The sequence below is a fragment of the Pseudopodoces humilis genome, chromosome 5, assembly GCF_049639895.1.
Source record: "Pseudopodoces humilis isolate 2021_Gansu_Grassland_sample_001 chromosome 5, ASM4963989v1, whole genome shotgun sequence".
Taxonomy (NCBI): Eukaryota; Metazoa; Chordata; class Aves; order Passeriformes; family Paridae; genus Pseudopodoces; species Pseudopodoces humilis.
Genome location: NC_142204.1, coordinates 27,482,538 through 27,494,562, shown reverse-complemented (window position 1 = coordinate 27,494,562; position 12,025 = coordinate 27,482,538). Strand labels below are relative to the sequence as shown.

The 12,025-nt window shown below is 41.2% G+C and overlaps 1 protein-coding gene across 1 annotated transcript; it reads left to right on the top strand.

The window, feature by feature from the left end:
- Positions 1–1,799: 1,799 nt before the first annotated feature.
- ACTR6 (actin related protein 6) lies at positions 1,800–10,398 on the top strand. Its single transcript, XM_005519455.3, has 11 exons — positions 1,800–2,033; positions 3,157–3,274; positions 4,956–5,024; positions 5,794–5,917; positions 6,691–6,826; positions 6,914–6,970; positions 7,256–7,354; positions 7,526–7,604; positions 8,305–8,476; positions 9,079–9,217; positions 9,983–10,398. Exons 1-11 carry the CDS (start codon positions 1,966–1,968, stop codon positions 10,110–10,112), a joined length of 1,191 nt encoding a protein of 396 aa, XP_005519512.1. The 5' UTR covers positions 1,800–1,965; the 3' UTR covers positions 10,113–10,398.
- The last annotated feature ends 1,627 nt before the right edge of the window (positions 10,399–12,025 follow it).

Sequence of the window (12,025 nt, the reverse complement as noted above, 5' to 3'; positions counted from 1 at the left end):
AGAGTCAGGATTAAGGAAGCTGTCCTTAAGATACACTTCCTTTAGAAGCACATAAAGAGGATTTGTCTAAAAGCAGATTGCCATGTGTTCCAATGAACATCCTGGCTCACAGACAGATATTTTATATTCGTTAGGACAAAGAGTCATCATACAGAGTAACAGTTATTTTTAAGTTAAAGAATGTCAATTACACACAAATACAAAACTGTAATGCTCTTTCTGTTTTACTGGAATACAACAAAGGAACTACTGATGGTAAGTAAAACGTATAAATAGAGCAAAATTCATCATCAACACAAGTGCAAGGTGCTGCACCTGAGATGACATACCCACAGAGCCCAGGGCAAGCTCAGACCTGTATGGCAGAGAAATAGCCTTGTGGAAGAGGGCCTGGGGGTTTGGATGGACATCAGGCTGAACTGGACTTAGCAGTGCACCACTGCAGCAAGGAGTGTAAAGCAGATCCTTGGTTGCATCCACAGGGTTGCTAGCAGGGACAGAAACTTGCTCATCACACCCTGCTTGGTGCATTTCAGGCCACACCTGGAGTATTGTGTCCAGTTCTGCTCCCAGCAATTACAAAACAATTTGTGGACAGCTGGAGAGCATCCAAATTAAGGCCATAAAGATGATCAAAAGCTCAAGAACACACCCTGAAGAAAGACTGAAGGACTTTTTCTGCCTGGAGAAGCTTAGGGAGATCTTATCACAGTATCGTGGTACTTAAAGAGGGGCTACAATGATGGAGGCTCTCTCTTCACAAGAAGATAAAGGGCAACAGGGGTTAAGTTGTATGAGGAGAGCTTTCATCTTAATATAGGGAACTTTTGCAGTGAGAACAACCTATCACTGCAAAAACCTCTCCTCAGGGAGCTCCCATTGCAGGTTTTCAAGATGGTGTTGGACAGGTGTTAGATTATCTCATCATGGTTCCCTTTACTATGAAAGGTTGGACCAAATGATCTTTCAGCACTCTTCCAGGTGCTGTTCTATGGTTCTGTGTTTCTATAATGGTGTGTTCTACATTACACAGACTTCAGTAAAACAAAAGCTGGTCAGGAACAGAGAATTCCAATAGCACCATTTTCCACAATATTAATAATGAAAGTGTTAATTATGCATGCTTTGATAAACTTTCTGCATGAAGGCAGGTTGTAGCCAGCTGGGGGTTGGTCTCTTCTCCCAGACAACCAGGCACAGAATGAGAGGACAGTCTTAAACCGCATCAACGGAGGTTTAGGTTGTATATCAGGAAGAACTTGCTGTTGTTGTTGTTTCACAAAAAGGGTGATTAGACATTGGAATGGACTGCCCAGCGAGGTGGTGGAATCACATCCCTGAAGGTGTTTAAGGAAAGGCCGGGGACGGCAATTACAGCCATGGTCTAGTTTACATCGTGATCAGTCATGGGTTGAACTCCATGATCTCAAGTATTTTCCAACCTAATTGATTCTGTAACAGTAAGATAATTATGATGGAATTTAGAGTTGTCTCCCTTTCCATTGTGTCACATTCTTCCACGGCCCAAGCCCGTGTTGCCGCGCGCTTGTCAATGCGATTTCACTCATCACCTTTCTCCCGAGGCGCGGTATCCCCAGAGCCTGTAACTTTAAACCACCGCCACACCGGGCTCTCGCCCTAACATCCTCCGGCGCCGCCCCCGCGGGGCTGGCGGCGGCCGGGGAAGCGTCTGCCGGCCCGCTCGCTGTCCGCGGTGACGCCGCGTCACCTCCACGCCCACCCGTGTGACGAGCGCTGCCGGGTCACGCCCGGCCAATGGTTCCCGCAGCCGCGCCAGCGTCACCGGCAGGGCGCGCGCGCCGCGGCAGAGGCGGAGCGCAGCCGGCACTCCCGCGTCCCGCCGGGCCACGCGCGCGCTGCTCCTCCGCTCTATGGTCAGCGTAGAGATCCACGGCGGTGGCGGATCAATACTGGGACGGCGGCGGCCGTGGCGCCGTGGGGAACATGGCGACGCTGGTGCTGGATAACGGCGCCTACAACGCCAAGATCGGCTACAGCCACGCGAACGTCAGGTGAGGACACGGGACAGGGCGGGAAGGGCGGACATTGGGAGTCCCCTCACGGCGGCTGCTCCTCCGCCACCGCCGCACCCCGCCGTCCCCGCGCCGCTCCGCCGTTTACCGATGCGCGGGCCCGCAGCGCGCCTGCGCGCAGCGCGGGGAGGCGCGGCCTGGCCCCGCCCCTGCGGCGGCTGCGGGCCCCGCCCCTGCGGCGCGTGCCGCGCAGCGCACCGTGCGCCTCCGTATCACACCGTGTCACACCATGTCCCTTCGTGTCACACCGTGTCACACCGTGTCCCTCCGTGTCACACCATGTCCCTCCGTGTCACACCGTGTCACACCATGTCCCTTCGTGTCACACCGTGTCCCTCCGTATCACACCGTGTCACACCATGTCCCTTCGTGTCACACCGTGTCACACCGTGTCCCTCCGTATCACACCGTGTCCCTCCGTATCACACCGTGCCACACCATGTCCCTCCGTGTCACACCGTGTCCCACCGTGTCCCACCGTGTCACACCGTGTCACACCATGTCCCTTCGTGTCACACCGTGTCACACCGTGTCCCACCGTGTCACACCGTGTCACACCATGTCCCTTCGTGTCACACCGTGTCCCTCCGTGTCACACCGTGTCCCTCCGTGTCACACCGTGTCACACCGTGTCACACCATGTCCCTCCGTGTCACACCGTGTCACACCGTGTCCCTCCATGTCATACCGTATTTCACCGTGTCACACCGTGTCACACCGTGCCACACCATGTCCCTCCGTGTCACACCGTGTCCCACCGTGCCCCTCCGTGTCACACGTGTCCTGCCGTGTCACACTGTGTCACACCGTGCCCACCGGCCAGGGCTGGGGGAGAACCCCTGTGGCAGGGTGTGGAGGTTGCAGCTCAGAGCACTGTCCGGTGGAGGGTGGGGGGTGCTATTTGGTTTTCCAAAAGGTGTCTCTTCTGCACTGGAGTTGTCAGAAATTAAAGATTTCCCTCGTAACTGGCTCCAGTTAATGGACTAAAGCCAAAATACAGTAGCAAAAATAGTAGTGAAAGTACACTGTTTATGAAAGCGGCATAAAGAAAGTGAGTGTGTCTCATACCATGTTTAATAGGAAATTCCCCAATCTTTTCCAGCGTTATTCCCAACTGTCAGTTCAGGTCAAAGACTGCACGCTTAAAAACCTTTACGGCAAATCAACTGGATGAAATTAAGGATCCTTCTGGTCTTTTTTATATTCTTCCCTTTCAGAAAGTAAGTAAGATATCTTCAGTTTAACATTAAATACAAATTTAAATTGTTCTAAGGAATAGTTTTCATACTGTATATCTCAGCTGCAGAGTTATATGTAGTATCATACAAGAATCAGTCAGCAGTGTGAAGTTTAACAGTCACAGATTTGTTTAGTTTGAAAAACACCTTTAAGATCAAGTCCAACAGTTAACCCTGCACTGTCCAGCCTATCACTTATCCATGTCCCTAAGTGCCCCATCTGCACATCTTTTAATACCTCCAGGGATGGTGACTCAAGCCAGTTCCCTGGGCAGCCTGTGCCAGTGGTTGCCAGCCTTGTTAGTGAGAAAATGTTTCCAGTCTAAAATTCTCTGGTGCAACTTAAGGCCATTCCCTCAGGTCCTGTCACTTGTTACCTGGGAGAAGACACCAACCGCCACCTCACTACAACTGCCTTTCAGGTCACTGCAGAGGGCAGTAACGTCCCCCTTGAGACTCCCATTTCTCCAGGCTAGACAGCCTCCCTCAGCTGGTCCTCATAAGATTTGTTGCTTGAACCATTCATCAGCTTTGTTGCCCTTCTCTGGGCTTGCTTTAGTCCCTCAATGTATTTCTTGTTAGGAGAGAGACAAAAGTAAAAGTAGGATTTGAGGGATGGCTTCATCAGTGCTGGGTGTGGGAGGACAATCCCTGCCCTGGTCCTGCTGGCCATTGCTGATACAGGCCAGGATACTCTGGGTCTTCTTGGCCACCTGGGGACACCCTGGCTCATGCTCAGTGGCTGCCAACCAGCACCCCCACGTCCTTTTCCACTGGGCAATATCCCAGCCAGTCTGTCCCAAGCCCGTAGTGGGTTGGGTTGTTGTGACCCAAGGGCAGGACCTGGCACTTGGCCTTGCTGAACATCATAAGATTGTCCTCAGTCCACCAATCCAGCCTGTCCAGAAATCTTTACAGAGCTTTTCTACCCTCCAGCAGATCAACAGTCCTATCCAACTTTGTGCTTTCTGTGATCTTACTGAGGGTACACCCGATGCCCTCGTTCAGATTGTTGATAACAGGGACCCCGATACTGAGCCCTGGGGAACACTTCTGGTGATGGGATACCAACTGGATGTAGCACCACTCTCTGGCCTGGACATCCAGCCAATCTTTTACCCAGCAAAGAGTTCATCCATTCAAGGCATGAGCAGCCAGCTTCTCCAGGAGAACGCTGTGGCAAATGGTGACTTTGGTAAATTCCTGGTAGACAACATTGACATCCATTCCCTCCTCCACTCAGTGGGTCACCTTGTCATAGAAGGAGAACGAGTCAGTCACGCTTTATTAAACTCGTGCTGACTGGACCTGATCATGTGTATGTCCCGTACATGCTGGCTGGTGGCACACCAGGTAATCTGCTCCATAACCTTCCCTGGCACTGAGGAATACTGACAAGCTTCTGCCAAAAGGAATAATGTATACAGAAATACAGTACACAACGTGCGTTGTTTTTGTAGTGCAGTAATTAACATATCAATGGGGAATATTTGTAACATCCCTTAATCATGTGTAACATTCACTCCTTAGCCTAAAAATGTAAATTTAGACATTTTAACTGTCAATTTTTTTGTATTACCAGTCTCAATTGTTTGACTTTTTTTTCTTAAAGTACGATTTTTTTTTTTCTAAATAGTGTAAATTTGTTTCTTAATTCCTACAGGGTTACTTGGTGAACTGGGATGTTCAGAGACAGGTTTGGGATTATCTCTTTGGAAAAGAAATGTATCAAGTAAGAGCCTTTTCTTAATTACATATTTTTTGCAGATTAAATACTGACTAGTGGAATTAACAAATATTGAGAAGAATGGGTGCTCTCTTAGTGTTCTCTTCAAAAATGCCTTCAATTAGAAATCACAGGGATTTAAGTTTTTGCAAATGCTTTTGAGTTCTGGTGTAGAACTTTGCAAAATAGTAAAATATTTTAGTCTTGTAGGTATTCACTGATATGGAGTGCAGCCCACATAAGAAAATCATATCAATATAACTAAGAGTTTAAGTTAATAAAAAATGCTGACAGACAGGTACAATGTAGTTAAGAGATCAAGAAATAGTTAATGTAAAAGGGAGGGATGAGCTGGGTCAGTAGGCCAAAATACATATACATATTTAGTGATCATCTTTGGCTAGCCATTTTCGACCCATGAATAACTTAAATGTATAAAATATAAATATCTGTTAACTTTATTTTTCATTTCACACATTCCTTTGTGATTTCTCTTTAAAATGTTGGAATACAGTTTGTAAGGATGGGAACAGAATCAGGATATGTATGAAAGTGTCCCTTCTATTATGTTTTTACCCATTAATTAGAAATTTGTATCACTGCTCATGAAGTCTTTAACAAACCTAAAGCATTCTAAGTCTAGCTTCTACAAACAGATATGGCAAGTGGTAATCATGTCTTCAGATTTACATGATCTTTCACTGCTGCAAAAGATGGTAAGGGATTATTTATTTATATGTTTTATGCAATGGCAATATTAATGTGTTTTTCATAGGTGGATTTTGTAGATACCAATATTATTATTACCGAACCTTATTTTAACTTCAGTTCAATACAAGAATCTATGAATGAAATTCTATTTGAAGAGTATCAGTTTCAAGCAGTTCTTAGAGTAAATGGTGAGTATGTCTCCTAGTTTGCATTTATGTATTTTGAAGCTTAACCCTTTAAATAAATGAATAAGCAAGCACACATGCACACACATATGTATATACATAGTAAAAAAATTATTTCGGTTGCTTCCTGGCTCTTGAGTAAAAGTGGATTAAACATTTTTAAAATTATTTCTTCTACAAATTCCAGCTGTACTCTTGTACTACTTTCTAAAGAGTGTCTTTGTATATGGTATATAATTACAGGAAATTTGAGGAGAGTAAGGATGACAGAAATAACAGATGGAATTTGAAACAGGATAGCATTTAAAGAATCCTACCAAAAATTTGCATGAAGCCTTTGATAGGTTTCCTTTTTAAGGGGGAGAGGATCAGTTTTTTGGTTGGTTTTGTTATGTGTTAGCAAATAAAATACAGCATTACAATTATGAAATGTATTGTGCCTGATAGGGAATGTGTAAACAAAAATACCACCCTTCTGAAAGATAACTGGACATAGAACATTCCTTCAGATAAGTTTGATAAATTTGTAGCTTGATCAGTGTGATTAGACTTTAGAGGAAATGGAGCATGGACTGGAATTCCTGAAAAATATTAAATAGGGCCATATAAACAATTTTATCCACTGCCAAAATTAATTAATGCATTGGCTGTATTAATATGTATTGAGGTCTTGAAAGTCTGTCAAAGGAATTTAAAATATAAAGCAAGTACACCTTCCTATCACTGTAAATTCTAGATGTTCATATAAAAATGGAACTAAATTTTTTGTATTTCAGCCGGAGCCCTTAGTGCACACAGGTATTTCCGGGATAATCCATCTGAGCTGTGCTGTATCATCGTGGATAGTGGATACTCTTTTACTCACATTGTACCTTACTGCAGAAGTAAAAAGAAGAAAGAGGCAATCATCAGGTATACTGCAGTATATATTTTCTAGAACTGTTTGCTGTGCCTGAAGTTAATAATGACAGAATTCCACATGTTACTCTTCTTCTGTAGGATTAATGTTGGAGGGAAACTCTTAACCAACCATCTAAAGGAGATAATCTCTTACAGGTAAAGCATGGTAATTTTCACTCTGAAACTTGGTATGAAATGAGCTAGATGTTTATGGGTTATTCTTACTGGTTCCTCAGGTTAATGTATTTACTGAACTGTGAAACAGGACAATAATAAGCTCCAGTAGGCCAGGAATGTTTTTTTAGATGGAATACAAGTTTAGATATTGATCTTCCTGTGACTGAAGAACAATGGTTTCTCAGTTCCAGTGGAACACTGGAGAGGAAATGGAACTCTTAATTATTCGCAAACCTCTGTGATTTTGGTTTCTGTTGCTCACAGGCAGCTACATGTTATGGATGAAACACATGTAATTAATCAAGTGAAAGAAGATGTGTGTTATGTTTCTCAAGACTTTTACAAAGACATGGACATTGCCAAGTATGTATGCAGTGGTACTAAAGGTAATAGTTGGTACTTCTGAATAATCTGTTTGTACAAACAAGCTTTATCAGAAAATTTTCCAGTTAAGTTAAAGAGGTCTTGTCAGTATAAAATAGTTGGAATTTAAAACTTGTTCTTTATTCTGTTGAATTTTACATTATTTTTCAGATTGAAAGGAGAGGAAAATACTGTAATGGTAGATTATGTTTTGCCAGACTTCAGCACAATCAAAAAGGGATTTTGTAAGGTAATGATAGTTCTGAAGTTTTTTTGGACTCTTCCCCTGCACAAGTATGGTGAAGAGGTTAAAAATACTCCCTTTTTTCTAATGCTGTATTGTAACATCTTTCCATGCTATGCGTTAATTAGTGAAGTTTTTTCCTCAGTAAGCTGGGATGAAAACAAAATACTGTTTTTCCAGAGTAGCATTTTATGTTCTATTATTTAACAGTTGTAGCTTTCTCTGTTTGTGCTCTGTCATATAACTTATGCATATCAGTACAACATTTTTTTAACATCGTTAGGAAATGTTTTCTCTGCTTTGAAGGTTTTTTTTGTAAGTTTTTCTGAATTACATTTAAACACTCAAATAGGTTGAAATTTCAAAGTCATGTTACAGAAGAGCCTGAAATAACAGTGAAGACAATTTAACAGTTTTATCTCATTTACTGAGCCAGCCATAGTGTTGAAAGCAGTCCTATATTTTAAAGCCACTCTCATGTATACCAGTTTTGTTTTGCTTTGGACAAAACTGTAGTTGGTAAGAGCAAAGTCACTTCAGATTTAATACCAGAGAATGCATTATTCTTAAAAAATTTGCTGATAGATAATATGACAATGACAGCATACACTGTCTACCTCTGCAGGACATGAAATAAAGTATCTGAATATTCTAGGATGTGATTTCTTTTCTTAAGCAGTGGGTACTATTCATGTCTTCAATTTAGCCAAGGGAAGAGATGGTGTTAAGTGGAAAATACAAGACTGGTGAACAAATACTTCGTCTAACAAATGAAAGATTTGCAGTTCCAGAAATACTTTTCCATCCTTCAGATATTGGTATTCAAGAGATGGGAATTCCTGAAGCCATTGTTTATTCTATTCAGAATTTACCTGAAGGTATATCCTTAAAATAATTTGAAAGGGGGGTGGGAAAAGGAAGTATGTTGTAATGGCTTGGTTTCATTTGGTGTGAAACTGACCAAAAGTCAGTAATCTAAGTATCAAAAACAGAAGGTAAAACCTTTCTGACTGCTCTTTGTCAGAAGCAATACTAAGTAATAGTAACACTAAGTAATGGTAATACTAAGGCTTTAATTTCATAGATTATGTACAGGTAATTATGGTTATTATTACAAAAAAGACTTAGGTTTTATGATGCCCTGTAAGTATGGCAGCATTTATGCTATTAATATACTCATAAAAAGCCTGTGCCACTTAAAAACCTCTTTTGAAAGGGGAATTTTGTTGGCAAATGTGAAATTTATAAATATAAGAAAACAGTAATTATCAAAGCCAAATTCTGAAATCGGGGAGACCACAGGGTGCTTGATCACCTTCTCATATTTCTGTTTAACTGATATGCTGATTAGATAATCATAAATTTTTTACATGCATATTTTTTCTGTTCAAATGCATAACAAAATTGGAAAAATCACCACCTTTAATCTTTAGATATATGTTCTGTCTCTTAACTACAGATTTACTTAATTATTTTACAGAAATGCAGCCTCATTTCTTCAAGAACATAGTTCTGACTGGGGGAAACACCCTTTTTCCGGGTTTCAGAGATCGGGTTTATTCTGAAGTTCGATGTCTTACTCCAACTGACTACGATGTTTCCGTTGTTCTTCCTGAAAAGTAAGTCCTAAACTACTAAATAGAAGGGGCTTTATCTTTCTAGCAGAACAATCAATAAAGTAGGGTTTCTTTTGCTGATTAAGAAGGTAGATTGAGTAAAGGAATTAATTTAAATATTAAGTGAAATTGTGCAAGAAGGATGTTTTAAATCAGTTTATTTTCAGACAAGCCAAATAAACCAGAGATCACCTGCTTGCTCTGTTAATAAAGTTAGTGTTTTTAGGGTCAGCTTTTTTGCTGTAAACAGATAAATAAGACTGTATTGTCATTAGGTGGGTATGTAAGTATGTAAGATTACAACTTAGTCTTTTACTTAGAATTTTCAGCATCTGAATGCTGCCATGTCATTATTAATGTACCACTTCAGGGATTAGGAAGGGGAAACATCTTTGCAGGAGTGGAGACAAAACAAGTATATTTTGAATATACAAAAATAAAATCTACATTTTAAAAAGTATTGCTAAAGAGTATTTTTAAATACTATTAAAGAATTATTGTCTTTGGAAAGCAAATACAAAGACATAGGCACGTCATTCCCTCTTCACACATGCCTTCAAAGAGGCCCTGTCTTAAAAACCAAGTCAACTAGCCCTGCTAAAGTTTCAAACTTTGTCTCATAATTTCTGTGGAGCTGGATGGTTTGATTTAGCAATCAAAAATGTAGTTTAAATAGGTGCAGCTAAATAAAAGTCTTGGAAATCATCACTGCATATTTCTATTTTAAATGACTATAGAGGAATAACAAGAATTTTGTTCTTTTTCCAGCCCTATTACTTATTCTTGGGAAGGTGGGAAGCTCATTTCTGAAAATGATGATTTTGAAGACATGATAGTAACTAGAGAAGACTATGAAGAACATGGACACAATATCTGTGAAGAGAAATTTGATATATAGGTAGCATAGCTGGATATGTTGTTATTCCATTGATTGACTTAGAATGGAATTCCTTCAACTACAACCTCTTTTCCATCAGCTAGGATTGTGTTTTAGCTTTCCTGTATTGAATTGGGTTGAGAGAAAATAATTTTAAGAGTTTAGAAATAGAGTTTTACAAGCGTAATACTGTGAAATAATATGTTCATTGCGATTTCATTATGTTTGTATCTTTTCTGATAGCTTCATTGTATTTTTATTGCAGAACACCTCAGTGCATGAGGCAATAAAATATAAAATGCTTAAACTGGTGTGATGCTAATACATAGTAAGAAGAAATGGGTTTCTTTTTTTTTCCAAAATGAGTATTATTCTAACTCACATATTCCACTAAAAGGGCATTACACATCTCAAAAGGAGCCTTTGGTGTTGCCTCTCCTGAAAAGAAATAAATGAGGGGTTTTTTTTGGTTATTTTAGTGAGTAGCTGTGAGAGAAATTGACTTGAAATGTGACCACTGCTACTGACTGTATGCTTAGGCTTTGACAAAAGAATAATTTGAACAATTCCTTTTTCTAAAGGGTTTTTAATTTAGTAGGTTATATGGGTTTTTCGTTTGTTTTTTGTTTCAAACAATGCCTGAGCAAATAAGCTTCATGCCACTCCCCTCATCTTTCTGAAAAGAAGGTGCCACAAAGGTGAACAAAGCTTGCAGCTGTGTCCTGGCTGATGACCCATCTGTGTCCTCTCCATGCATCCTGGATAAACCCATCTACCCCAGTACTTGTTATTTCTGGCATCAGAAGCCGTGTTACTTTGCCATCAGTCTGTGCAGCATGGTGTGCAGGAGGGGGAAGAGCCTGGGCTAAGAGCCAGCTAGAAGGCTGGGAGGGCCAGGCTAGATAGGGTGCCCCACCTGGCTTGCTTACGTGCCAAGACAGGCACTCAGACAGGGTGGATAATGGGCATTGGAGTATCCTGTTGTGTCTCATAGTCCCTCTCTCATCTGCTCTAATATAAAACCAGAGAGCATTTGTAACCTTATCTGCCTACCTTGCATAAGGGCAACATCAGAGAGCAGCCAGTGCTTCAGAGAGTGGAGATAATCTTTCTTCTTGAATACCATCTTCTTTACTTTGGACTGCCAGCTTGTGATTGCTTTCCTCAAGTCTAACCTGCTGAAAGGAATGAAAGGGGGCACCTTCCTCCTGCTGTTAGCAGCTACATGAGCCACATAGGAGGCAGCTAGGGTATGAAGGCACAAGACAAGCACCTAGAAATTGTTGGACAGATTGTATGACTTTGTGTAGGACATAAATCTGGTACAGTCACTTTGACAGCCAATGGAGAAGCCCTTGTGTCCAAGCTCTGTTTTTTTAACTAACTGCTTCATGAAAGTATCAGCATACTTTAGCTGGGACTTAAAGAAACACACATTCTCATGAAAGTGCTAATGAAGTTTTTCCTTGGTAGGAGCAAAGATTAATGTTCTATGAATAGAAGCAAGCCTCCTTTGAAGGTGGCATCACTTGTGCTTTGGTAAGACTGTACTGAAAAGTACCTCGACTAAACTCTTCACTCTGAATATTCTCTACTTCAAACAAATACATACTGGCAATTAATTTGACAGCTCTTTGCTAGAAATAATAAACAGAAATTAATGACAGGTCCCAAGATTCTGATACATGATTCTGTGTCAAATACCGTTAAAAATATGTGAAAAATACAAACTTTCTAAAGTCCAGTAACATTTTTATAGTTTTGGAATTTAACTGAAAACCATTAGCCAATTAGTTCACCAAACCTGTTCAGTGGCCCCTTAGATGTAAAATAACAGGCTTAAAGATTAAAGGTGAGTAGATCCTCTTGTCAGGGTATGTGAATAAAACAGGGCTCTAAAGAGCTCTTCCTTTCCTTTGCAGAACTAGATCAAT